We start from the raw sequence: 27,279 nt of genomic DNA on the forward strand, positions 1-27,279 counted from the left end.
AGCACTGGCAAGGTAAATTGTGTGTATATATATGAAGAAATGATGAAAGATAATAGAAGAGAAAGTAAAGGCTTAGATTCATACCTGGCTTTTGCAAAGCAGATGTTTTCATTTAAGGAAGTTGTGATTGGTTACTTGGACATAGAGATGTATCCTGCTGGGTGAACATGCCCCTTCATGAGGAGGGAGCACCTGTGGTGGTCTCGCTGCCAAGTACCTGGCGGCGCCCATAGCTGCTAATGTTTCATCCATTTTGAAATATTTGAGACTAAAAAGATTTTCTGGTCTTATAGATAGTTGAAGTATTGATAACACCAAGGAAATCTATCACAATTTGAAAAGATAAGCAAAAGTGATTTCCGGACACTACAGAAAGAGAAGCAAAAATGGTAAGAACAATTTTTCTTTGATTACAGATATTTCTTCATTTATGTACAAAGATGTTTGTAGCATTTCCCTGAAGAGTTTGATTCTACTATCATTTCCTACTAGGATTTTTTTATTTTTTTTTTCCGGCCATGGGGCTTGAACTCTGGGCCTGGGCGCTGTCCCTTAGCTCTTCAGCTCAAGGCAAGTGCTCTACCACTTGAGCCACAGCGCCACTTCTGGTTTTCTAGTGGTTTTATTGGAGATAAGAGTCTCATGGACTTTACTTCCCTGGCTGGCTTTGAACTGTGATCCTCAGATCTCAGTCTCCTGAGTAGTTAGGATTACAGGTGTGAGCCACCGGCACCCAGCCCTAGGGTTTTTTTTGTTTTGTTTTGTTTTTGTTGGTGGTGGGACTTGAACTCTGGGACTGGGTGCTGTCCTTGCACTCTTCAGCTCAAGGCTAGCGCTCTACCCCTTGAGCCACAGTGCCACTTCTGGTTTTCTAGTGGTTTATTGGAGATAAGAGTCTCGTGGACTTTCTTGCCCGGGCTGGCTTTGAACTGGGATCCTCAGATCTCAGCCTCCTGAATAGCTAGGATTACAGGCGTGAGCCACAGGCACCTGGCTGCTCTTTTTTTTTTTTTTTTTGGTCAGTTGTGGGGCTTGAATTCAGGGCCTAGGCCGCTGTCCCTCAGCTCTTCAGCTCAAAGCTAGCCCTCTACCACTTGAGTCCCAGCGCCACTTCAGGTTTTCTGAGTGGTTTATTGGAGATAAGAGTCTCATGGACTTTCCTTCCCTGGCTGGCTTTGAACTGGGATCCTCAGATCTCAGCCTCCTGAGTAGCTAGGATTACAAGCATGAGCTACTGGTACCAAGCCCTTTTCTTTTTCAGTTGTGGGGCTTGAATTCAGGGCCTAGGCCCTGTCCCTGAGCTTTTCTGCTTAAGGTTAGTGTTCTACCACTTTGAGCCACAGCTCCACTTTGGTTTTCGGCTGGTTCATTGGAGATACAAGTCTCACAAACTTTTCTGCCCGGGCTGGCTTTGAACCAGGACCCTCAGATCTGAGCCTCCTGAGTAGCTAGGATGACAGTTGTGAGCGACAGGCAAGGCCTGTTAGGCTTTTTGAACTATAAAGTAATATCTACCATAATATCTGTGTTTCCATGGCCAGCGGGCTTTAAGTTACCTGCGGTCCTCCGCGGTTTGCCAGAGTTAAATTCCAGCAGTAGACAATTCCTAAATTTTAAATTGCACGCCCTCACCATGCCTGCGTCATTCACCTCACTTCATCTCATCACGTAGGCCTTGTATCATCACTTCATCACGAGGAGAAGAAGGGTGAGTACAACACATTATTTTGAGAGAAAACCCACATTCACATAGCCTTTATTACAGTATTGTTAGCATTGCTCTATGTGCTGAAGTGACAAATTGAACCGTACAATGTATGTAGAGGAAAAACAGGCTTTCCTGGGTTCAGTATTGTCTGCAAGTGTCCATTGGGGATCTTGGCTTGTACTCCCATGGATAAAGGGGACTACTGTAGTGTGGAAATGAGGGAAATCTGTCAGATGTTCTGTTTCTCCCACTCCCTGGAGAGAGCAGCTGAGATTTGGTGTCATCTTCTGAGTCTCCTTCAGTTGGCACTCATACAGATTCAGTCTTATGTGAATGGCGGTGCATCATTTGGAGCTTAAATGCTAAGTGGTGGGTTGCTTGCTCTCTTTGCATCATTTTTAGTATAGTTTTCGCATTTCCAGCGTCCCATGCGAATTTTTGTGAATGACGATCGCCATGTAATGGCAAAGCATTCTTCGGTTTATCCGACACAAGAGGAGCTGGAGGCAGTGCAGAACATGGTGTCCCATACTGAGCGGGCGCTCAAAGCGGTGTCTGACTGGATCGATGAGCAGGAGAAGGGCAGCGGCGAGCCCGCCGAGTCTGACAACATGGACACAGCTCCGGACGATGAGAACAAAGAAGGGGCTGGGTAAGTGCTAGCCAGGCCAGGGCTCAGCATGGAGTTTCCTGAGAAGCTGTAGCCTTTCTGGGTTCCGGCTACACCTATCCCTACTGAACCAGACTCTCATCGTCCCTCAGGGAACAGAAAGCAGAACACATGACCAGGACCCTCCGGGGTGTGATGCGGGTTGGTCTGGTGGCCAAGGGCCTTCTGCTAAAGGGAGACTTGGATCTGGAGCTGGTACTGCTCTGTAAGGAGAAGCCTACAACTGCCCTCCTGGACAAGGTAGCAGACAACCTGGCCATCCAGCTCGCTGTGAGTGTGACCACAACTAACAGACTTGGGGCTGAGGGCAGCGGGTGAGCTGGTGGAGGACCCGGGGCAGAGGATGGAAACTAGCCCGTGTTGTGTATCGTGTCCGCCTTTGCACTTCTCGTGCATGCACCTTTCTCACAGGTAGCAGGCATATGCCACAGAGCCACAGCGTTGGTGGTAACTCACCTGCTGGCTACTAGGGTGGTGCCCAGACACTGGCAGCTAGTGAGGTCCTGCGCCCACTGTACACCATCGTGCACAGCATCGAGGCTGTTTTGCTGGGGGTAGGATGTCCATCCTGCAGTGGATGTGGAAAGAAGGAAGGAATGAAAATGACGTTTCTGAGAGCCAGACTTGGACAAATACAAAATTTAAAAAAAATTAATCAATTTTTATTTATTTATTTTTGCCAATTCTGAGGCTTGAACTCAAGGTCTGGGTGCTGTCCTTGAGCTTCTTCGTGTTCAAGGCTAGCACTGTGCCACCTGAACCAAAGTGCCACTTAGACCTTTTTCTGGGAGGTTTATTGGAGATGAGAGTTTCACAGACTTTCCTGCCTGGGCTGGCTTCAAACTGTGATCCTCAGATCTCAGCCTCCTGAGTAGCTAGGATTATAAGCATAAAGCATGAGCTATTGGCGCCTGGCACCAGAAATACTTGTTTTTTTTTTTGGTTGGTCTGGGCACTGTTCCTCAGCTCTTTAGTTCAAGGCTAGAGCCCTCCCACTTGAGCCACAGCACCACTTCCGGCTTTCTGCTGTTTATGTGGTGCTGAGGAATCAAACCCAGGGCCTCATGCATGCGAGGCAAGCACTCTACCACTGAGTAACTTACCAGCCCCTATTTTTTTTGGGCTGGGAATGTGGCTTTGTGGTAGAGTGCTTATCTAGCATGCATGAAACCCTGGGTTTGATTTCTCGGTACCACATACACATAAAAATCCAGAGGTGGCACTGTGGCTCAAGTGAGAGTGCTAGCTTTGAGCAAAAGAGGCTCAGGGACAGTGCCCAGGCCCTAATACGGAGGGGAGCCATCTATTTTAGTTATAAAGGCAATGGTCTGTGACATTTATTGAGCATTTCTTATACTAGACTCTAGGCCAGAAGTACTGTGGTTCCCCCCCCCCCTTTTTCTTAGCTTACATTAGTCATTAGGATTGCATTGTCATTGTTACTTTTCTGCATTTACAGTGCATGTACTATGTACACGTTTACAGTTTGTGTTTAATCTGATCTATTGGAGTCTGGCTCATGTCTCCTGTTTTTTCCCGTTCCTAAGAAAAACTTTCACCTGTAAACATACATTTCAACACATGTGATAAGAATTGGGCCTGGGAGCAAGTGTATTATGCTAGAAACGTCTAAAATGCTACAAATAGATGCACTAAAAATCCTTTTTTCTTTTTGTCAGTCATGGGGCTTGAACTCTGGGCAGGAAGGCTGTCCCTCAGCTCTTCAGCTCAAAGCTAGCCCTCTACCACTTGAGTCCCAGCGCCACTTCAGGTTTTCTGAGTGGTTTATTGGAGATAAGAGTCTCATGAACTTTCCTGCCTCAGCTGGCTTTGAATCATGATCCTCAGATCTCAGCCTCTTGAGTAGCTAGGATTACAAGTGTGAGCCACTGGTGCCTGGCATTAAAATACTTTTTTTAGTGGTAATTTCATTTTTACCATTGTCTGTAAAATATATTAGGGAAAGCAATTTGTTATAAATGATTCCCCCCCCCCCCCGCCCCCTGCTCCTGGGGCTTGAACTCAGGCCATGGTGCTGTCCTGAGTAGCTAGGATTGCATGCATGAGCCAGAGGCATCCTACTTAAAATTATTCTTTTTTGTGGTGCTGGGCATGCTACCTACCACTGAGTTGCATCTCCAGCCCTTAGTTTTTTAAGGCTATGTAGTTTAGTTTTTCTGTGAAGTTGCTATGTTGACCAGGCTGGCCTCAAATTCATGATCTTCCTTACTCAGCCTCCCTAGTCCTGTAGTGTACTTCAAGAATGATAAACGTTTTTATAGGAAGAACTATTGTAAAATCATTCCTTAAGTATACAAATAATAATAGCTCAGTTTTGTAGAGCATGTGTTTAAGCATTTTCTTTTCTTTTTTTTTTTGGGGGGGGGTCCAGTCGTGGGCCTGAACTCTGGGCCTGGGCGCTGTCCCTCAGCTCTTCAGCTCAAGGCTAGCACTCTACCACTTGAGCCACAGCGCCACTTCCGGCTTTTTTTTTTTTGCTTATATGGTGCTGAGGAATCAAACCCAGTTCCTCAAGCATGCAAGGCAAGCGTTCTACCACTGAGCCACCTTTCCGGCCCCAGTGTTTAAACATTTTCAAGGCTAGATTGCTCAAAAATATGTGGTACTGGGACTTGAACTCAGGCCCTGGGCTCTGTCCTTGAGCTTCTTTTGCTCAAGGCTAATCTCTACTACATGAGCCACAGCTCTACTTTTGGCGTTTTTTGGGGATAGGTTTGTGGAGATAAGAGTCTCACAGACTTCTGTCTGGTCTGGCTTCAAACTAAGGTCCTCAGAGCTCAGCCTCCTGAGTTGCTAGATTACAAGCGTGAGACACTGGCACCTGCCTATTTCCCTAGCTTTTTCACTACTATTGAGTCACAGCTCCACTTATGGCTTTTTGGTGGCTAATTTGAGTTATGAGTCTCATGAACTTTTCTACCCAGGCCGGCATCAAACCCTGATCCTCATTTCATCCTCAGTATCTAGAATTACAAGCATGAGCCACCAGTGCCCAGAATTATTATTATTTTTTTTTTCGGTCATGGGGCTTGAACTCTGGGCCTGGGCGCTGTCCCTCAGCTCTTCAGCTCAAGGCTAGTGCACTACCACTTGAGCCTCAGTGCCACTTCCGGTTTTCTGAGTGGTTTATTGGAGATAAGAGTTTCATGGACTTTCCTGCCCAGGATGGCTTTGAACTGTGATCCTCAGATCTCAGCCTCCTCTGAGTAGCTAGGATTACAGATGTGAGCCACTGATGCCCGGCTAGTGCCCAGAATTTTGCTGATGCTTGACAACCGATTTTTCCTTGATGATAGTTGGTGTCAACTCCAACACCTATGAGCAAGGCCCAGGAACGCTGTTGAGCATCCTGTGATGCATAGAACTGCTTCCCAGCTTCAAATTACCCACCTAGAATGTTGATTATGTGGAATTTGTGAAATCCTAACAGACTTTCCCTTCCATTCGTGCAGCATAGTAATGAGTATGAGAAAGCTCGAGTTTTCTCCAAGTCATTTGAATGATCATATAAGCAGTGGAGCAATTGTGCCAGATATGCACACTGGGTACCACTAATGTCCAGTGGCTGCTGCCAACTTAGAGCCTGTGGTGACTGCATATTTGCCTGGGGTACTCTGCTTCACTTGAAATGTTTCTATAGCCTTGCCACATGGGCATGTTAAGTCCACAGATTGTGACCCTCAATCTTTTTTTGGGGGGGAGGGGAGTCTGGTCATGGGCCTGAACTCTGGGGCTGGGCGCTGTCCCTCAGCTCTTCAGCTCAAGGCTAACGCTCTACCACTTGAGCCACAATGCCACTTCAGGCTTTTTTTTTTCCTGCTTATGTGGTGCTGAGGAATCGAACCCAGGGCCTCATGCATGCAAGGCAAGCGCTCTACCACTGAGCCACCTTCCCAGCCCTGTGACCCTCAATCTTGAAGTCTTGAGCTAGATGTGGTGGTGTGCATGCCTGTAATACCAGCCCGAGGGATACTGAGACAGGTAGGCAGAAGAATAATAAATTCTCTGCCAGCCTGGCGTATGTAGTAAGACCCTGTCTTCAAAAAATAGACCTTTTCCATATGAATTGATTTATTGAAAATTACTGTTAGGTAACCAAAGGAAGATTCACACATAGTTTTTTTCCCCAGTCTTAAATAATTTCTTCTTACTATGTTGCCCAGCTGGCCTTGAACTCCTGAATCTTTTCCCTCAGGTTCTGAGTGCTAGTATTACAAGGTGAGCTGTTTATCCCTGCCTTCTGATTGCAATTTCTTCTTTTAACTTAAGTAGTTGTACAAAGGTATTTCAATTGAACATAACAGTTTATGAGGACAGTGTTTTGCTCCCCCACCCCACCTTGTGCCCAACGCCACCCATCCCTTCAAGTTGCCTTTTTTTTTAAAGTTGGTTCTGGTACTGGGGCTTTTACTCAGGACCTAATCATGGCCTGGGCCCAGTCCCGTAGCTTTCTGGGTCAAGGCTGGCACTGTACCACTTCAGTCACAGCTACATTTCAGGCTTTTTTTAAAAAAAATATACTGGTTAGTTGGTGATGGACTTTCCTGCCTGGGCTGGCTGTGAACCTTTTTTTTTTTTTTCTCTTTCTTCTCACAGTCGTGGTGCTTGAACTTAGGGCCTGGTAACTCTACTGTGTCTGAACTTTTTCACTCAAGGCTAGCACTCTACCACTTTGAGCCACAGTGCCACATCTGGTTTTCTGGTAGTTAATTGGAGATAGGACTTTCAGTCTCACAGACTTTCCTGCCTGGGCTGGCTTTGAATTGTGATCCTTAGATCTCAGCCTTCTGAGTAGGATTATAGGCATGAGCCTGGCTCCCAGCTTTGCCTTTGAACCTTGATCCTCAGATCTTCACCTCCTGAGTAGCTAAGGTCTGTGAGAGCCAGGGTGCCCTAGCTCCATCTATTATTGGTTTGGAGATGGTCATTTTGCCTGGTTACTTGGCTGCTTCTGAACTGCTGGGCTCATGATCCTCTCTTTCCGCTTCCTTGAGTTGCAGAGATCACTGCACTGCATGCTTCTCCTTTTGTGTTTTCAACCTCCTGGTGGAAGTGGCTTGTCTTGCTGTATGACTTAGTGGTTCCCTCCCTGGAGTGCCTAGAAAATTCCCGGCGTTGGAGTGAGTCAGTTAGGTCCTGAAGTCTGGCTGGACGCCTTCGCTCCAGGAAGCGGCAGAGCCAGCCCGCATTATTGATGGTGCTGCAGACCAAGTGTTTTGAAAGCTGTATTTTCTTTTCCAGACTGTAACAGAAGACAAGTATGAAATTCTCCAATCTGTGGATGATGCTGCCATTGTGATAAAAAACACAAAAGAACCTCCATTGTCCCTGACCATCCACCTGACATCCCCGGTTGTCAGAGAAGAAATGGAAAAAGTATTAGCTGGAGGTAGGGAGGCTGAGACAGACCGGCAGAGTTCTGAAACCTTGGAGTTGCCTCGCTGGTCAAATGTGCTATTCAGTTTTAGACTGCTTTGATCAGAGGGTGTCGGTGTAGCTCTGACCCATTTTTAACTCTTGAGATCACATGTCTGCCTGGGTCTCGAGCCCTCGGCAGTTTGACCGATGGAGGCACTAAAAGTGAGTAGCACTGTTCAGAGAGGAAGGCACCATTGTGCTTCTTTTAAGATTTCTCTTAAGACTTCTCAAATGTGTTTGCAACTTGTGTCCATGGTGAACTATTCTGGTATTGGAAAGGAGTGTCCCTGGTACTCTTCTGGTTTTGTAACTGGTAACCACACCCCCGATGGCTTGGGCATGAACATAGGAGTTGGGAGGTCAGCGTGCGCTGCAGGAGAACTGAGGTGTCTTCCTTTGTCCGCTGCCACTGCCGCCTTCCAGCACCCTGAGGGGCTGAGAAGCAGGGTCTCGTACAGAGGTTTGGATAAGGTTTGAAACCATTGCATACTTTCCAGATGGATTTTTGTCCTTCAGACCCTAGTGCTGCCTTTGCGGTTCATCATGCAGCCTGGGCCCTCCTGGCCTCATCTCAGGCCTTATCCAAATCCCTGATGGACAAGTGGCAGAGCAGACATGCGCCCCAGCAGTACTGCAGCCTAGGCTGACGCCGCCCCCTTGCTGCTGTTGATTCCCTGTGGCTCTCATTCCAGTGCGAATGACCAAAGCCTTCATAGTTTATCCACGTAGGGACGCTGGACCTTTGACCAACAGGACTCTCTCTGTCAAGGGCTGGGGTAGGCAGTCCCGCCTGGTGGGCGGAGGTGGTCCCCTTTGCCGCAGATTCCTCCGGGGATGGCTGTCGGAAGCAGAGAGGGAGTTCATTTCCACTCCCCCCACCTTTTTTGTGTTTGTTTTTCCTATTGAAAATTCTAGCCTAGCTAACTTATGGGGAGAAAGCAAGGGACTGGTCTATTAGAAGATAGGATCAGCCTATCTTTTCCCCTTCCCCATGCATTATTCCTTTTAGAATAACTTCCCACTTTGGATTTTTTTTTTCCTTTTTTTCTTTTTTCTTTTTTTTTGTTTTTTGTTTTCTTTTTGTTTCTGTTTTTTTGTTTTTTGTTTTCTTTTTTGTTTTTTTGTTTTGTTTTTTGGAGGGGGCCTCCGATTTTTTTCTGATTTCCTCTCAGGGCAGAGTTGATTGCACTCTAGCTTCTCCTTCCCTGGCCTAGGGTGGAGACGAATGCAGATTCTGGGAGACTGAGCTGCCCTTTAGGAAGCTGCCACTTCCCCTTTCCACCTGACAGAACCCCTTGGTCAAACTGTGCCTTGTCTTCTTATTCCATCCATGAATAGAAACGCTATCAGTCAACGATCCCCCGGATGTTCTGGACAGGCAGAAATGCCTTGCTGCCTTGGCGTCCCTCCGACACGCCAAGTGGTTCCAGGTTTGCATTTTGTTCTTCTCTTTGTCTTTTGGTAGAGAATTCCTAAGTTTTAATGTGGCTAACTTTGACCATAAAGTCTCTATATAACATTGACCATAGCCGTGCCATCTTGTTAGCACCTGCGGCCGTGCAGCTGCTAAAGGAGCGCACTAAACCAATTGGACACCCCCAGGAGGCTCGCACCAGCACAGGTGGGCTGCTGCTGCTTTGCCTCGAGTAACAGCACTGTCTGGGCAGGGAGCGCGCAGCGGGCCACACCCTTGGTGGTCTTGCACCCCTGCTTACCCTTGGCAAAGCAGCACCGTGAGACTTGTGTTGTTCATGTTTGCCTGGAATCTGGCGATGCCTCTGTGTAAAGGGCCTGTGCTTTCTTCCTCCAGGCCAGAGCCAACGGGCTGAAGTCCTGTGTCATTGTCATCCGGGTCCTGAGGGACCTGTGTACCCGTGTACCCACCTGGGGACCCCTTAGAGGATGGGTAAGGCCCCTTCCAGTTGGGGATACAGAGCAGTGGGAGCAGAGGGCATCCCTATCCCAGGAATCCTGCGTGGTGCTGGGCAGCAGAGTGCTCTGGGGGGTCGCTGTCATACTCCCTCAGAGCAGCTAGTGGAGAACTGCTGAGATGCTTCAGAGCCCTGGGCGGGGAGGGGGGGAGGGGGGTGCTAAGAACAAGGCTAGCACCTTTTGTGGGGGACACACAGCTCTCAATGGGGAGCGGACGAGGCTGGCTGCTTGCTGGAGTGGTGTGCCCCACTCTATAGCAAAGCACTTGCTTGCCTCAGTTTCTAAGCCAGTAAAACAGCGACCCGGGCCAGCCAGTTCTGACCGGCTGCCATGCCCTTGCAGCCCGCTCTGAAGACGTTTGTAAATGATCACATTTTATTACAATGACCTAAAGACATCTTGGGCGAGCCTCCTGGCCCATAAGCCGAAAGGATTTCATGTCCTTTTCAAAAAGTCTGCCTGTGTGTGCCTGTGTCCCCTGCTGTGTTGGGCTGTGACATTGCCATGGTGGCTGTGGCTCCTCCACCCACTCCGTAATAACGCTCCCCTGGGAATTAGCTGTCCCCTTCTGCAGCTGGTGGCTCACTGTTCCTCTTGCCTTTTAGCCCCTGGAGTTGCTGTGTGAGAAATCCATCGGCACGGCCAACAGGCCCATGGGTGCTGGCGAGGCCCTGCGGAGAGTGCTGGAGTGCCTGGCTTCGGGCATCGTGATGCCAGGTTGGGGCCTTGTGCTTTGAGAAGTGGCAGGGAAAGGACAGGGATCAAGGCCCTGTGGCCACCTCCTCTCCGGTCCACTAACTGGATTAGGGCAGCAGCAGCAGCCCCAGGTCCCCTAGGGCGAAGCATGTGACTACCCTCTTGCACCATCATATCCAGCCCTGAGCCGGGTCCGCAGCCCTGATTCCAAGGGCGGATCCGGGGGCAGTGGTGACCCACTCCCACGTGGCTTTTCTTGCTCTGAGACACATGTGGATTATTTCTGTCAAGGGCTGGACGCCGAGTGGGTCACCGAGCTCGGCGTGTTTTCCAGAGCTGGGTGTGGATGGGGCGCGGGGGGGTAACGCACCTGGTCCCTCAGCCAGCAGAACTCTTCCGAGAAGCTAAAAGATAATCCTCTGCATATCTTCCTTGTTTCCTGCCTTCAGATGGTTCTGGCATTTATGACCCTTGTGAAAAAGAAGCCACTGATGCTATTGGGCATCTAGACAGACAGCAACGGGAAGATATCACACAGAGTGCGCAGGTATAGTCGTCGCCATTGCCAGCGTGAGCCCTTGCCCAGTCTGCACTCACTGGCTCCCAGTTCCATGACTGGCTATTCTCAGGGCAGCCCCTGGATCGCAGGCTCAGGTTGGGGACAAAGGCGAAGGCACAGATCTGATACAGGGTGCCCCAATCTGGGCTGCTTCTTTCCCCTGGTGCCATGCGTGGTGGTTGTCTGCCCCTCCCTCCGCTTGCCCGCGTGCCATGTTTGCACGAGGGCCGTTCTGGGGCTCTTCCCCGGCAGGCTCACCACGTGGCTCCGTGTGGCAACCAGTCCCCAGGTTGGGGTCTCCTGTATTCCTCTCCGGGGGGTGGTCACAGACTGGCCCTCCCCCACAGCGAGGCTGGGCTCAAGCAGTCAGGCCCTGCCGCAGCTGTCAGGGAACCCCTTGCTGATGTAGGGGAGACCATTAGCAGCCCAGCAGTTCCTGCCCCCCTCTCAGAAAGCAGTAGTGAGCGCACAGACCGAGGCTTCCGGCGCCGGGCATCTGAGTGAAACTTTTCTTCCCCCCCTCCAGCATGCTCTGCGGCTCGCTGCGTTCGGCCAGCTCCATAAAGTGCTGGGCATGGACCCCCTGCCCTCCAAGATGCCCAAGAAACCAAAGAACGAGAACCCAGTGGATTACACCGGTACGAGCGCCAGGCCAAGGGCCAAGGGCCGCTCCCGCCTCCCTGCCTTGCTCTTAGCCGTTTCTGTCCTGCTTTCTCCTTCCAGTTCAAATCCCGCCCAGCACCACGTACGCCATTACACCGATGAAGCGCCCCATGGAGGAAGACGGGGACGAGAAGTCCCCAAGCAAGAAGAAGAAGAAGATCCAGAAGAAAGGTGTGGGGGCAGCTCACCATCCCCACCCGCTCTCATTGCCTGCCCGCTCCAGCTCTCGTTTGCTTGGATGACACAGTAGTTTTGAGTCTGGCGTCACAGACCCGTGTGTGTGTGTGTGTGTGTGTGTGTGTGTGTGTGTGTGTGTCTGTCTGTCTGTCTCTGTCTCTGTCTCTGTCTGTCTGTCGTCTGTCTTGTTTGTCTGAGTGTGTGTGCGCGCCCCCCTCCCCCTGCGCTGCTGGAGTTAGGCAGGCCACCGGGGTTCCTCCCGCTCCATTCTGGCCGAGGACTACTGAAGTCTCACCCCAAGTTGTCTTGTTGCAGAGGAGAAGACCGAGCCTCCCCAAGCCATGAACGCCCTGATGAGGCTGAACCAGCTGAAGCCGGGGCTGCAGTACAAGCTGATCTCCCAGACGGGGCCCGTGCATGCCCCCATCTTCACCATGTCTGTGGAGGTGGACGGCAGTTTGTTTGAGGCCTCAGGGCCATCTAAAAAGACTGCCAAGCTGCACGTGGCCGTGAAGGTACCGTCTTGCAGTGGGAGAAGCAGGGGGAGGGCGGGGCGTCAATAGGGATGTGGTTAGATTTCTGAGCGCTTGCCAAAGCCACGAGTGGCCAACCCCACTCCCCCGCCTCCCATCCAGGGTCCTCCCCAGCTAGCTGGGCCTCAGGGAGAAAAGGTCAACATTAGTGGCCAGGCTCTGCTCAGGGCTCCCAGTCCAGGAAGCCCCGTATGTTGTCCCTGTTCCCCTCCTCCCCCTCACCCCTGTCTCACCAGCTCTGTACCCTCCAGGTGCTACAGGACATGGGCTTGCCAACAGGTGCTGAAGGCAGAGACTCCAGCAAGGGGGAAGACTCTGCCGAGGAGACCGAGGCAAAGCCCGCCGTGGTGGCGCCGCCCCCTGTGATGGAAACATCCTCGAACCCCAACGCTGCCTTCCCCGCCGACGCCACTGCCGAGGTGAGCTCATGGTAGGCACTGGAGGTGGCCACTGAAGTGGTGTAGACAGGACGCTTCCCCCCTTTCCCGTGGGCAGGGTAGACCTTCAGGCAATGGCCCTTACCGGAAGCTGCAGGGAGCTTAGGTAGAGCCAAGTACCTGCCCGCGCCTCCAGCCAGGTGCAAGCTAGTAAGCTGGTGGGGTGCTGGGGGGTGTTGATGCCATCCTGGACAGCCCACCCTTGAGAGCTGGCACAAAGAAGGTGGGGAGAGTAGGGCCTCCCCACCCCCACCCTGCTGCCGCCTGGCCTCCTGTCCCGCTGGGGGCCTGCAGCTGAGTGTGTTGGTTTTCTTCTGTGTTTTCCCTGAGAACGTAAAACAGCAGGGGCCGATCTTGACGAAGCACGGCAAGAACCCCGTCATGGAGCTCAATGAGAAGCGCCGCGGCCTGAAGTATGAACTCATCTCCGAGACAGGCGGCAGCCACGACAAGCGTTTCGTCATGGAGGTGAGGGAGCTTCTGGGTTGGGGGTGTCTCCGGAGCCGCCACCGCCCTGCCCCACGGGAGGAGGCCCTGATCATCCGCCGGGCGCCTTCCCGCAGGTTGAGGTGGACGGCCAGAAGTTCCAAGGTGCTGGCTCGAACAAGAAGGTGGCAAAGGCTTACGCTGCTCTGGCCGCGCTCGAAAAGCTTTTCCCCGATGCCCCCCTCTCCCTGGATGCCAACAAAAAGAAGAGAACCCCCGTTCCCGTCAGAGGTGGACCCAAGTTTGCCACCAAGGTGACCGCTTCTCCTCCTCCACGCACCCCGACCCCCCCCCCCGGTCTTCTTGGGAAGCCAAGGGGGCCTCACCCTCCGGTGCTCTCTCGTTCAGCCCCACAGCCCTGGCTTTGGCATGGGGGGACCCATGCACAACGAAGTACCCCCACCCCCCAATCTCCGAGGCCGGGGTAGAGGAGGTAACCTCCGCGGGCGAGGCCGGGGACGAGGATTCGGCGGTGCCAACCACGGAGGCTACATGAACGCGGGTGAGGGCGAGGGCTTGGGTCCCACGTGTCCCCAGCTCGCGCATGCGCACGTGCGCTGAGAAGCTGAAGGAGAAGGGGGTCTAAGGCAGCCCCCCTCCATCCTGGGACGTGTCTGCTCTCTTGCAGGGGCCGGCTACGGCAGCTACGGCTACGGCGGCAACTCGGCGACAGCAGGCTACAGTAAGTGTGCGCTTCCGTGTGTGTCCACGTGGGAGGCGGCGCAGCGTAGTGTGGGCCTGAGTGTAGGGCGCGCCCACAGGGCTTCCCTGAGGCTCAGAGCCACCCGCACCTTTTTGCGGAGTTTGGCCAGTCGGCCCTCCAAGCCCCCATCCCGCCCGCGAGTCCTTGGTTCATAAATGCCAACACACCAAGCTCATGTGCCTGCCAAGTTCCTTAGAAGTCCAAATTTGCCATTTCTCTGCTGTATGCCGTGCGAAGCACCAGTCTTGGCGAGTGCGTCTTTCCTGCCCAAGCACCGCTACTGTCCTGAGAAAGAGCCTTCACTGGGGGCCACAGGAGCAGAGAAATCTAGAACATGAGTTCAAATGTGGCGCTCTGTGCCCTTTTTCAAAAGAATTCTAATTTCTTCTCTCTGCTCTGTCTCCCCCTTTTGTAGGTGACTTTTTCACAGACTGCTACGGCTATCATGATTTTGGGTCTTCCTAGAGCGTCTAAAAGTATTGCACACAAAATCAACTTTTTACTCCAATTTCTTCCAACTCCAAAACCCAAAGTGTCCGTGCTGTGTCCCTGTGCTCCACTGGGTTTCTCAACCGTGGCTTTCCACCGCAGCTTGTCTGAAACTCTTAGCCTGCAGAATTTAAGACAATGGCAGTTCTTATCGTGATTTGCCTTTGAACCTTGGTCATTTTGAAGTTCACACTAAGTGGAGAACACTTTCCCAGAGAATGTATCTCTGTGCACGCTTGCACGGAACTTTAGAGCCAGTGCTGTTGAGCATCGAGGCAAAAGCCCACCCGTGCTTTATCTAGAAAGCATTCCTTTATTCAAAGAGACAGACAGTGACACATTTTAATCTACCTTTGTCTTAATTTACAGCAGGTTTTGTATGAATTTTTAATCTTCTAACCGATCCCCACACCTGGTTGATGCCTTTGACAGTGATGAAAACCATGTCACCACACTGATCCAAAGGCCGGCGACTTTTTTTCTTTGTATCCTGCCTGGTCCGTGCCGGGAAGGCGTCCTGGGAATGGTGCCCTGGGTGGAGGCCACGCCCGCCTGTTTAAAGGCTCTGGTGGGCTGCTTGTTGGTTGGGTGCAGTATTTTGTGGCTGGTTTGGCTAGAGTGGACTCTCAAAGGTATCAAAACTGCTTCCATCACCTGTGCGAGAGACAGACGAGCTTCAAGGGTTTAGAGAATGTGAAATTTTGCAAGTCCTGGTCACAGCTGCAAATGCAAGGGATTCTGGATGTTTGACTTTTGAGTCTCTTTAATGGGGCTTAAACAAAACAAAACAAAACAAAAAAGATCACGCAGCAGAAGCCTAGTACATCCCTGACTTCCCAGCAGCGAGCCGGCTTTGGGTCCCCCAGGGCCTGGCAGCCCTTCCTCGCTGTGCGCAAAAGGCTCGAGGCCCCTCTGCCTCCCTCACCAGGTTTGGGCTGTCTGGTGGGCGCCTCGGTGGATATGGCGGCTTCCGTTATTTTAGCTGCCCAGCTTGCCTCTGTCTTGACTTGCAAGATTTTGCATTCATTCAGGCAAAACTGGTCAAAAATGGTTACCATGTGTGATTTGTTCCCAAGGTTTGAAACATTCAGTGAGACTTTTTAAAACTTGGATTGCATGATGTATTTTTTTTTAGAAAGTTATTGTTTGAGTATATGTCTTTTTATACCAGGAAATAGTTATCCTGAATGACGTTGAAACTCCCTCCTCCCCTTTATTTTTTTTTTGGAATCAATACATGTTAAAGTAATGAGCCCTCGGTACTTGCGTCTTCATTCATTCCCGGCTTTAGACGGATGCTCAGTGTAGGATGCTGGGGAAGCCGGACCAGGGGCTGGGGTGGGGGTGGGGGACTACTCGGAGGGGGGTGCCGAGGTCCTGGTCCACCCAGCCTCCTCACTGAGCTTCCGCACATTTGCTTTCTTGCACTGTGGGACACGTCCTCCTCCTCGGTGTGTACTTCGTGATCGGGGAGGGGAGGGGAGGGGAGGGAGGCTGCCCAGAGAAAAAGGTCCAGTGTGTAGACTGGTTCTGTCTTCCCCCAGTGCTTGTGCCAGTGGCCCTCGACATGGCAGCAAATGGGGTGCGTTTCTCCGGGGGATGGAAGGCCTGGGAGGACTGCCAGACTGTCTCCCCCCCCCCCGTGCCCCACCCCCAAAGTGTGGGATCCTCAGTGCTCAACCTGGGGAAGACTGACAGGCTAGGCTGTGTGGGACGCCCTCTCCCTCCCACCCACCCTGGGCCTGGCCAGGAGCATGTGCTGGCCGGCTGTGGGCAGAGGGGCCTGTGTGCCCAGGCCCTGGAGCTTTGTAGCCCCTACTTGAGCGCTGGGGAAGGCCTGGCCCCTGAGAGCTGCCCTGTGGCTTGGCCAGCTCGGCCTCAGCTTTCAGACCCTCAGAGTTCCACAGCCATGTCTGGCACTGCCAACGAGGGGCATCCTGGTACCATGGAGGCTGCAAATTGTCCCCCACCCTACCCCAGTCTCTGGCAAGGCGGTGTGGTGAAAGCCTAGTGCCCACATGTGGGGCCTTCCCATGAACTCAGCCCTGCTGGTGGTGCCCAGCGGCTGTGCTCAGGGACAGTTAAGGGGTCTTGCATGGTCATCTGGATGTCCAGCCTGATTTGGGGGACCCTCTTCTGTACCCTAGGTCATGTGTTTTTTGTACAAGTAGCACTGGGGGGACACCCGCACGTGATCAAGGAGTTTCAAATTGCTCTTCCGAGAACCAGGCTGGACCACTTGGTCTTTGCAGGACAGTGGTGGTTTTAGAGGCCTCGTTCCGGAACATCTGGGGTCCCCGGCCTAGGCCTGCCAAGCCCGTTTCCATCCAGCACAGAACGGAGGAGGTGGGGGTGGCTCGCTGCTTCTCTGGGGCTTTGCTTTTCCTGTCACCGTTGGGGACATCTGGGTAGCCGTCAGCTAGTCCTGAATGTCATCCGCGCTCGGAGCCCATCTCATTGTAATGTTGACATCTGCTGCACAGCTGCTGTCGTGCGCTGCTTGGCAAAGACCCCTTGTTGTCACCAGCTGATGGGTGAGTGGAGCCGAAGGCTGCGCCGGCCTGCGGCAGGCTGCCTTGACCAGCAGAGCTGCGGCTCTGTCCTCTTCCTCGCTGTCTTTGGGCAGCCCCTTGTACGCGCATGCGCGTGCAGGTCAGCCTTCAGGGCCCACGGCTGCCACCTTCCTTTCCCTCCCCTCCCCCGCCTCCCAGACCCTCTGCCTGACCCCCTGCCTCCCTGTTTAGGTCAATTCTACAGCAACGGAGGGCATTCTGGGAATGCCGGTGGTGGTGGCGGCGGCGGGGGCGGTGGTGGCTCCTCTGGCTACGGCTCCTACTACCAAGGGGACAGCTACAGCTCTCCGGTGCCCCCTAAGCATGCTGGGAAGAAGCCGCCGCACGGGGGCCAGCAGAAGCCCTCCTACGGCTCCGGCTACCAGGCCCACCAGGGCCAGCAGCCGTCCTACAACCAGAGCCAGTACGGCAGCTATGGCCCACCGCAGGGCAAGCAGAAAGGCTACAACCACGGTCAGGGCAGCTATTCCTCCTACTCCAACTCATACAGCTCCCCCGGGGGCGGTGCCGACTACAGCTACGACAGCAAATTCAGTGAGTTGGCCTCCAGCCCAGGGCTTGGTGCAGGATACTCGGGTGCTTCGGCGGGCCCACGCAGCCCACACAGCGCTGCTGCACGTGGAGTTTTAACTCGAGACCACCTCTTGGGAGGAGGCTGTGGAGGGAGGCAGTGTTGCGTCCAGTCCCTGTTCCAGCCCACATTTGTTGTTGCTGTTGTTGGTGGTGGTGGTCATGGGGCTTGAACTCTGGGCCTGGACACTGTCTCTGAGCTCTTCAGCTCAAGGCGAGCGTTCTACCACTTGAGCCACAGCACCACGTCTGGTTTTCTGGTGGTTTATTGGAATAAGAGTCTCATGGACTTTTCTGCCTGGGCTGGCTTTGAACCGCAATCCTCAGATCTCAGCCTCCTGAGTAGCTAGGATTATAGGAGTGAGCCACGGCACCTGGCCAGCACACATCTTTTCCTTCTACTTCATGCCCAGACCCAGTGGGTTGTACTGCATGTGGGCTCTGTGGGGTGGAGTAGGCGTGTGTGTGTCCTTGTGACGGGGGCGGTGGGCAGCAGCGAGGCGCTGTGCATGGTGGGGGATGGCAGGGAGGGAGCAGGTGCCATCCCTCGGGACTGGCCAGGGTCAGGGCATAGTCACTTACTGGGCTCTGTTTGGAACCTAGTACTTACTTATAGGGCTGACATGTGCCACAGTTAAGCAGGGACTTGTGCCCTGCCAGTGGGGCCCTGGCCCACCCCCACCTTGCCTTCCCCAGGCCCCTAACTGCTGTTTTCTCTCCCCTAGACTACAGTGGTAGTGGAGGCCGAAGTGGCGGGAACAGCTATGGCTCAGGCGGGTCCTCCTACAACCCTGGGTCACACGGGGGCTACGGCGGAGGTTCTGGGGGCGGCTCTTCATACCAAGGCAAACAAGGTGGGCCTGGGGAGTAGGTGGCAGGTCCTGCCTGGTGGTGCTGTGAAGCTAGGAGCCAGGGCAGGAACAGAGGGCTTGTGGGTGGGTGCACTGGCAAGCTGCTGCCGCTTCTAAGTAGGGCCCACCATAGCTGCTTGGGCATGTGAGAGGCCTGAGACCAGACGTTACCTCAAAACTCAAGTGCCAGCACCCACTTGAGATGTCCAAGAAACCCAGGGGCCACTCTGAGTGGTGATCTCCGCGGGAGCTCGTGTGGCCCTCGGTTCTGTGGTGATGCCATCACCACGTGCCACAGCCCCTAGCAGCCGGGCTTGCAAGTGATGCCACCTTGCAGGGTGTTGGCGGCAGGCAAGACTGGATGACTTGTAAAAGATACTTAGCCAAAGCAGGTGTCCGAGGGGCCGCCCCCGTGGGGCCGTGGCCCCAGGCGCTGCTGTCCCCTCCTTTAATCTGCCCTGTCTCTTGCAGGAGGCTACTCGTCCCAGTCAAACTACAACTCCCCGGGGTCTGGACAGAGCTACAGTGGCCCTCCCGGCTCCTACCAGTCCTCACAGGGGGGCTACGGCCGGAACACAGACCACAGCATGAACTACCAGTACAGATAAAGCCCGCGGGTTGCCTCCTGTACCTTCTGCACTTACGCCCTCAGCCCATCCGAAGATTCAGTTTTATGCATCACAGTTAACATGTCCGCCGGCCCTGCAGGCATCCCCCACCCGTCCACGTTGCTGTGTCGTGAGGTGCAGCGGCCCCTGGGCCCGTGCTGTGACCCGCATTTAGCCGTGTTTGGGACTCCGTGTCTTCAGTGGTTTGTTAGTTGCCGTTACAAGTCTCGTCCGGTAGAGTTTTGCGTTCTTGCCGTTCAGTATCCCTCTGTCTATTTACACTTGGTGTTAGCATTGCCTTGGTTTGTCTTTCAATAGTGACGGAAGGGATGCATCATCTGTTAATGCTTTTGTGAAGTGAGTTCAATGAGCTTTCTGTATTTTAATGCTTTAGTGTTTCAGTTTTATAAGTGAAGATTTTATTTTAAAAACCAGTGGGAAAGAGTGGGATTTTTTTGGGGGGGTATGTCTGGATCATTCAGGCAGTACATCCAAACTCAGAAGAATGTAGACAAATAAAGAAAAAGAAAATGGCACTGTCTCAGGCCTGGGTGTTTGACCCTCCAGTCAGTCGGGTGATGGGCAGCTTGCTCCGCTCTGTTCCCGCCCTGGAATGCAGGGTGGGGACAGCAGGACGGTCCCTGGTCACCAGAGAGGGTCCAACTCCAGGCCTCCAGACATCTCTATTCCAAGCTTGGCAAGAGCCAGCTTCCTGCCCACCTGGGGGTCTTTTTACCCCCGTGTCCCATGGGCTCCACAGCTCCACTCCTGGTAGCGTGCGGAGCCCCTGGAAGGCTGGAGCCTCAGGCACGTGTTAGTTTCTGCTCCATGAATCCTGCCAGCCAGCTGTGCTGGTAGGGAGGGGCTGGTGTGTGCTGCCCCAGAGAAGCTTCCAGTGAGAGCTGGGGCTCCCTACAAGTGGCAGAGACTTGAGTCTAGCGGTCTGGGGGAAGATTTGTCTCCTGTCAATTCTTCAGTGTGTGGGGGAGCTGGTCACAAGTCGAGAGAGCTCCAGGCTGCTTGTGAAGCGGCACCAAGGGTCTCTGCTGCTGGACATCTGTCCAGCACCTCCACAAGAGCCTTCGTCCACCTGTAGCCGCCTCTCCTCCCTGGCAACACCTGGCAGGTGTTGGCCTGAGCCTCTAGGTTGCCCTTTGGTCTCCTATGTGCAAGAAGCAACAAGATCCCATCTGTGTTGAGACCCCTCCGTTGCTGAAGCAAATGAGAGCTGCGTGGAAGGGGGTAAACGTGAGCCTTCCTGGATCCACAAAAGACAAGTCTCTGCGCTTCACGCCGGTGTAGAGGAAGCCCCAGGGATGAGTGACTCAGCCCCGGGAGAGTTGGAAAGAGAATGTGGCTGCGTGAAACCAGGCCGAGCAGCAGCCCACGTGGGAGTTCCAGTGTGTGCGAGCCAGCATTCCACACAAGTGATGTGTAGTGGACGAGTGGAGTCCCTGCTGCCATGGTCAGGGGCTGTGTGAGGAGGGGTTGTGTGTCACCCACCAACTCAGCCGGAGGACTGCCTGCCAAGCACAACCAAACTCTAGATGAGTCCCTGAGGTCTTGCTGGAGAGGGTTGGATGGCACACTCCGTGACTCAACAGGAGCCCAGGTGCTTTGTCTCTGAGGAGCAGCTGGAGAACACAGTACCCTCCGTGGCACACCTTGCAGGCCTCCCTGTTGCTGAGGGCGCTGGGGTTCATTTGGCCTGTGGTGGTATCCCAGCGCCCCAGCCCCACCGAACCAAGACGCAGCTGTCACCTTGGGTAGAGAAGGCCTGTGGGAGGCGCTCCAGCTCCCCGCCGCATGCGCTGGCTGGCTTCACCTGCTGTCCCGTGTCCAGTGCAGGTCACCAGGAGCCTCCACAGGAAGAGCAGGGGCCCACAGTTTGTCCTCTGGAGTTGATCATGACGAGGTACTTGCTGAATAAGCCATGGGGGTCAGGAGTGGGGCATCAGGCACCAAAGACCAAGAGGGCCTGGGACCCCCCTGTGAAGGAAGGATGACATTAGGAAAAGGGGGAGGGCCTCAGAGGGACTCTGGACTTAGGGGGGGGTGGAGTATTAGGGGTTGGTGACTTAAGACCAGCGGGGACCATGGAGTTATGGGGGTACAGTCCCAGGATTTCTACCTCCCTGATGGAGCAGTGCCGTTGGGGCTCTGCCTGTCTTTGGGCTCGAGTCCAGTTTGATCTGGGGGTCATCACCTAGCCGCCTGCTTCCTCTCCGCCCTGGCAGGGAGATCCACTCCACCACTGACCGTTCTCGTGCAGTCCATAAGGCCCGTCCTTGCCCCCGAAGCTCTGCGTCCCGATCCTCCACAGCTGGGGTGTCGCCTCCGCATTCAGTCTCCGTGTGAGCTCCGTCCATGCTGGCCGTACACATTACCCCCGCCTGAGACCTCTGGACACGGTTCTGGGCATCAGCGCAACCAGCCTCCATGGAGGCCACGATGCTCACTGACCCTTCCCAGAATAAACTGAGAGTTCACGTGTCTGTCGTCTCATTTTCTCACCGTATTTATTTTGCCACTGAAGTGTCACATCCTGTGCTCTTCTCCCCCCCCCCTCCCCCGGAAGAGGGTGGTAGCCTCATAGAGCCTCCAGCCGCTGGGGGGGCTCCTATCCCACATGCGCAAGGAGTGTGGAGGCAGGCGTCTTAGTGTGAAGCAAGCTTCGGGGGTGGCGAGGCTGGGCTTGGGCTTGTTTCTAGTTCAGGGAGGAGGGCAGAGGGGAGCAGAGGCAGGTGCCCAGCCCAGCTCGGTGGTTGAGTCCACTGCACTGAGGAAATTGCTCTGAGGCTCATGACTGTTGTAAAACAATTCTCCAAATAGGCCCCCAAAGAGAGATGCCTATCTCCCTGCTTGATCGTAGGAGACAGGACTGGAAGAATGGCCACAGCTCTCTTAAATCCCTGTCCCAGTGTCTTGCCAAAATCTCCCACGAGATAGCACGTTGGCCTCAGCCTCTGTGGCACGTTGTCTTGGTAGGTCGCACAGCGGGGCGCTTCCCGCTCCAGTAGATATAAGCAGAGCAAATGCGCATGCTCCCAGGCTCCTCTGGAGACTTCCCAGATGACGTTTGGTTGCCCTCTAGGCACCAGCCCTCTAAAACGAACCACCACATCTCTCCTTGGGTAGGCTGCTGCCCCGGGCAGCCATGGAGAATGGGGCTGCTGACGGCTCACACCATTGGAGTTGGGCCCGCGTTCAGCTGGGCACGGAAAATCTGCCAACATCCAGTTCCTCCCGGCCACTGGTTCTCATCCCAGGTGGCATCCCTGGCGCTGCCCGCCTGTGAAGTTCTGCCACAGGAGCCCGGCCCCCTCTGCTTCCTGGCTCCAGCGCCTCCCCTGATAGGATATTCTCAGGCTCCGCCCCCTTCGCGCTGCTCCTGATGGGGCAAGACCACAGGCTCCGCCCCCACGAAATGTTTCCCTTGGTGTCCTGGCAACCATCTGGGCGCTGTCCATTGTGCTGAAACGGCCGTCAAAGCGCGTGCCTGGGACCTTACGGCTAAATGCGGAAGAAGGTAGACGCCACGCAGCCTCTCCCTGTGCTTACCGCGCCCCTGGACTTTGAGGCGACACCCCATCTGGAAAGGAGAAGAGCAGAAACCAAACCGACCTCTTCCCAGACTATCTGTGATGATCATTTCAAGAGAAAGGCTTTCGCTTCTTGTTACAGCTGTGTGGCAGAAGAGTGGCAGTCTGTGTGTTCCAAATGTTATATTGAGGGGCTGGGAAGGTGGCTCGGTGGTAGGGCGCTAGCCTTGAACTGAAGAGCTGAGGGACAGCGCCCAGGCCCAGAGTTCAGGCCCCACGACCAGACCCGCCCCCCCCAAAAAAAAACAAATGTTATATTGATTATGCTGTGTACGTGTTTCTGCATTTAACAAAGGCTAGATCATCAGAATGATCCTTGGCGCCATTTTCAATTAATTTATGGTAGTGGGGGCTTGAACTCATATCTCACTTGCTGGGTAGGTACTCTACCATTTGATCCTCACCTCTAATCTTAGCCTATGATACTCATATCTAATACCTCTGGTGTAGGGAGTGGTTTACAGGGATGGACCACCACACCGCTTATTGAGATGGTGTGTGTGTGGGGTCTTCACTAACTTTTTGATCTCATTAATCTGGGGCTTCAATCCTTATGTCTTGAGTAGGTAGAATTATACCCGTGAGCCTGGCTTATTCATGTTTTTGTTGGTTTGTCATGTGGTTTGAACACAAGGCCTAGGCACTGAGCTCTTCTGTTCAAGACTAGTGCTCTACCACTTTGATTCAGAGCTCTACTTCTGGTGTTTGTGGTAGTTAATTGGAGATAAGAGACACATGGAAAGCTGGGCACCAGTGGCTGAAATCTGTAATCCTAGCTACTCAGGATGTTGAGATCTAAGGATGACAGGTTTTGTTTTGTTTTTGTTTGTGTGTGTGTGTGTGTGTGTGTGTGTTTTGGTCCTGGGGCTTGAACTCTGGGCCTGGGTGCTGTCCCTGCACTCTTCAGCTCAAAGAGAGTACTCTACAGCTTGAGCCATAGCCACTTCGGTTTTCTAGTGATTTATTGGAGATAAGAGTTTCATGGATGCTCCTGCCCAGGCTAGTCTTGAACTGCAATCCTCAGATCTCAGCCTCCTGAGTAGCTAAGATTACAGGCATGAGCCACCGGCGCCTGGCTAGGATGGCAGTTTTGATGCCAACCCAAGGAAGAAAATCTCTGAGAATCTTATCTCTAATTAGCCACCAGAAAACTAGAACTGACACTGGGGCTCAAAATGGTGGGACACTAGCCTTGAGCAAAGTGCCCAGGCCTTGAGTTTAAACCCCACCAGTCCCCCCCACCTCCGATTCTCATGATTACTGAGTAGCTAGGATTACAGATGTGGTACCCTGGTATAATATATACATATATATTTAAAATTATATATTTTTAAAATTTAAATTATATATCATAAGTATGATGTACAGCTGGGTGCTGGTGGCTCACATCTGTAATCCTAGCTACTAAGGAGGCTGAGATCTGAGGATTGCGGTTCAAAGCCAGCCCGAGCAGGAAAGTTCTTGAGACTCCAATTAACCACCAGAAGTGGCACTATGGCTCAAATGGTAGAGCGCTCGCCTTGAGCTGAAGAGCTCAGGGACAGCACCCAGGCCCAGAGTTCAAGCCCCAGTACAGACAGAATAAAATAAAGGTGACGTACAGAGTGGTCATTATTACAAAACTCAGGTAGAGAGTACTTTTCTTGCTGGGCATTGGTGCTCATGCCTATAATCCTAGCTACTCAGGAGGCTGAGATCTGAGGATCACAGTTCAAAACCAGGATGGGCAGAAAAGTCCATGAGACTCTTATCTCCAATTAACTACTAGAAAACCATAAGTGGTGCTGTGGCTCAAACGGTAAAGCTCTTGCTTGCCTTGAGCTGAAGAGCACAGGAATAGCACCCAAGCCCAGAGTTCAAGCACCATGACCACCACCAACAAAAGAGTACATTTCTTTTTGGACAGTGCTTTTTTTTTTTTTTAATTTTCGATTGGTTGTATACCAACCCAGTTTCATTCTGAGAAACTGGCGCTATTAACCTGTATTACTGAGCATGAGGTCAACTGCTTCCATATAAGAAAGGCCTTAAGTGAAGCAGTCCAGTGTAGTAAGACAGTTCTCAGCTTGGTGGAGGTATTCTGAAACAATGGCGCTCTCTGCTGGCAGCTTAATGTCAGCTATATTTCCAATAATAAACATTAGATATCATATTACATGCTATGAGTGTGATTATTAATGGAACACATCCAGACATCAGTAAATCTGTAACTCAGACTTCCTTACTCTTGTGCAGCAGGAAGACTGAAGGAGTGGGATATATATATACATATACATATATTTGTATGCACATATATATGCACTTAGAGAACTAACAATTGAAGACAAATTTTGTATCAGCCTTCTCATTTTCAAACCTGATATTTCTATTATTGAAGAAACTTTGTGGTATGTGTTATGTGCAGGTTGTACGGGGGAGGGAGGTGGCTTGAATTTAGGTCCTGGGCACTGTCCCTGAGCTATTATGCTCAAGACTAGTGCTCTACCACTTGAGTGAGAGCTGACTTGCAGCTTTTGTTTTTTTGCTAGCTCTGGGGCTTGAACCTGGGCTTTCTCTGAACCCCTTGGTGCTCAGGGCAAGCGCTCTACCACTTGAGCCACAGCACCACTTCCATCAAACCCAGGACTTCAGGCATACTAGTCAAGCACTTTACTACTAAGCTATATTCCCTGCCTTCACAGCCCAGCTTTTTTTTTTTGGTGTGTGTGTGTGTGTGGTGGATTGGCCATTGGAAATAAGAGTCTCAGGGTCTTTCTTGCCTGGGCTGGCTTTGATTCCTGATAATCAGATTTCAGGATTATAGATAGATGTTAGACATCAGTGCCAGGCTAAAGAGGAGGAAACTTTAAACATATTAGCATACACTAAAAGGAATTTTATTATTACTAAGATGTAGGCTGATTGCTAGTGGCTCACTCATGCCTAGGATCCTTGCTACTCAGGGGCTGAGATCTGAGGATCAGGGACTACTGAGATCTGAGGATCATGGTTCAGTCAACCTGAGGCCATGAGGCTCTCATCTCCAATTAACCAGTTTTCTAACTGGAAGTGGAGCTGTGGCCTAAAGTGGTAGAACACTAGCCATGAGCAAACAGAGCTCAAGGACAGTGCTCAGGTCCTCAATTCAATCCCCAAACCGACCAAAAAGCAGGGGGTGGGGGTGGGGAATGGTGTGCAGAGGAGCTACCATTTTGTAAATTAGGCAATGAATACTTCTATTTCTTTGGACAACGTTTTTAACATGAAGGGATTTTTATTGTGATCGTTACATACTTTGTGAATACATAACATTTATTCAGCATTTACTATGTGGTAGATCTTGTTCTAAGCCATTAGGTTAAAGGAAGAGCATAAAAGTCAGCGTCAGACCTGCTCAGTGCTGGTAGCTTGTGCCTGTCATCTTGGCCACTCAGGAAGCTGAGATCTGAGGATTGGAATTCAAAGGAAACTCTGGGAGACTAGGATCTCCAATTAACCACCCAAAAAAACAAAACAAAAGCCTTGGAAGTTGAGCTACCTACCACTTAAAAGCTAGAGCATTCGTTTTGAGCATAAAAGCTCAGAGCCTGCGTCCAGGCCTTGAGTTCAAGGCCCTGAACCAGCACCAAATTTTTTTTTTAAAAAAGCATCAGGCACTGATATCAATACAGGAGTTCTCGGTGAGCCTTTGCCTCGTCCTTATGCCGAGGTGTTACCTATAACTCGCTAGATTTTATTTTATTTTTAATTTTGTCAGTCGTGGGGCTGGAACTCTGGGCCTGGGCGCTGTCCCTCAGCTCTTCAGCTCAAGGTGGACGCTCTACCACTTGAGCCGCAGCGCCACTTCCGGTTTTCTGGTGGTTCATAGGAGATCAGAGTCCCAAGGACTTTCCTGCCCAGGCTGGCTTTGAACCTCGATCCTCAGAGCTCAGCCTCCTGAGTAGCTGGGATGACAGGCGGGAGCCACCGGCGCCCGGCTACTCGCTAGGTTTTATACAGGAGGAGATCAGGAGCCAGAAAATAGGGGCGCGGATGGAGTTCGCCGCCCGTGGGAGAAATTCCGTCAGTCCCTTCGGCCGGTGCGGGTGCCGGAGGCAGCGAGCCCGGCGCCGGGCCGGTGTGCGTCGGTGCGCGCCCGTTGCCATGGCGCCCGGACACTTTCCCCAGCGGCGTAACCCCGCCCCTCGCACCACGTGACCAGCGTCCATCGGGCGCCGCCCACTGCCTCTCCCGGCCCACGTGCTTCCGGTTGCAAAGATGGCGTCCACCATCCCGGCTTCCGCCGAGTCGGCTCCGCGCATCTTTCGGCTGGCGTCCGAGTGCAGTCGCTCGAGAGCCCGAGCCGGGGAGCTGCGGCTGCCGCACGGGCCGGTGTCCACTCCGGTGTTCATGCCCGTGGGCACGCAGGCCACCATGAAGGGGATCACCGCGGAGCAGCTGCACGACCTGGGCTGCCGCATCTGCCTGGGCAACACCTACCACCTGGGGCTGCGGCCGGTGAGCGGGGGATCGGGACCCGGGAGGGCCCCGGGGCGGAGCCCTCGGGACCCGGGAGGGCCCCGGGGCGGAGCCCTCGGGACCCGGGAGGGCCCCGGGGCGGAGCC

General features: G+C 52.8%; 2 protein-coding genes across 11 annotated transcripts in view; both read left to right on the plus strand.

Annotated features, from left to right (window-relative positions):
• Positions 1-297: 297 nt before the first annotated feature.
• On the plus strand, positions 298-20,567 carry Ilf3 (interleukin enhancer binding factor 3, 90kDa). Of its 10 annotated transcripts, none has more exons than XM_013034021.1 (20): positions 298-389; positions 1,673-1,708; positions 2,131-2,360; positions 2,471-2,648; positions 7,641-7,788; positions 9,156-9,247; positions 9,628-9,723; positions 10,355-10,466; positions 10,895-10,992; positions 11,531-11,642; positions 11,728-11,838; positions 12,160-12,359; positions 12,629-12,796; positions 13,145-13,282; positions 13,378-13,554; positions 13,649-13,802; positions 13,929-13,982; positions 17,237-17,599; positions 18,361-18,489; positions 18,958-20,567. In XM_013034021.1, exons 1-20 carry the CDS (start codon positions 387-389, stop codon positions 19,092-19,094), a joined length of 2,736 nt encoding a protein of 911 aa, XP_012889475.1. In that variant the 5' UTR covers positions 298-386; the 3' UTR covers positions 19,095-20,567. The 10 variants fall into 10 exon arrangements, with proteins under 10 accessions (XP_012889475.1, XP_012889477.1, XP_012889476.1 ...); XM_013034023.1 differs by having other exon boundaries at positions 13,160-13,282; XM_013034022.1 differs by having other exon boundaries at positions 13,157-13,282; positions 18,958-19,625.
• Positions 20,568-26,913: 6,346 nt separating this feature from the next.
• Qtrt1 (queuine tRNA-ribosyltransferase 1) overlaps positions 26,914-27,279 on the plus strand; it is a 7,870-nt gene continuing 7,504 nt past the window's right edge. Inside the window, exon 1 of the mRNA XM_013033972.1 lies at positions 26,914-27,172. Coding sequence (XP_012889426.1) covers positions 26,933-27,172 — 240 coding nt within the window. The 5' untranslated portion in view covers positions 26,914-26,932. The remainder of the gene's footprint in view (positions 27,173-27,279) is intronic.

Source organism: Dipodomys ordii, unplaced genomic scaffold (assembly GCF_000151885.1).
Source record: "Dipodomys ordii isolate 6190 unplaced genomic scaffold, Dord_2.0 Scaffold180, whole genome shotgun sequence".
In the NCBI taxonomy this organism is placed as follows: Eukaryota; Metazoa; Chordata; class Mammalia; order Rodentia; family Heteromyidae; genus Dipodomys; species Dipodomys ordii.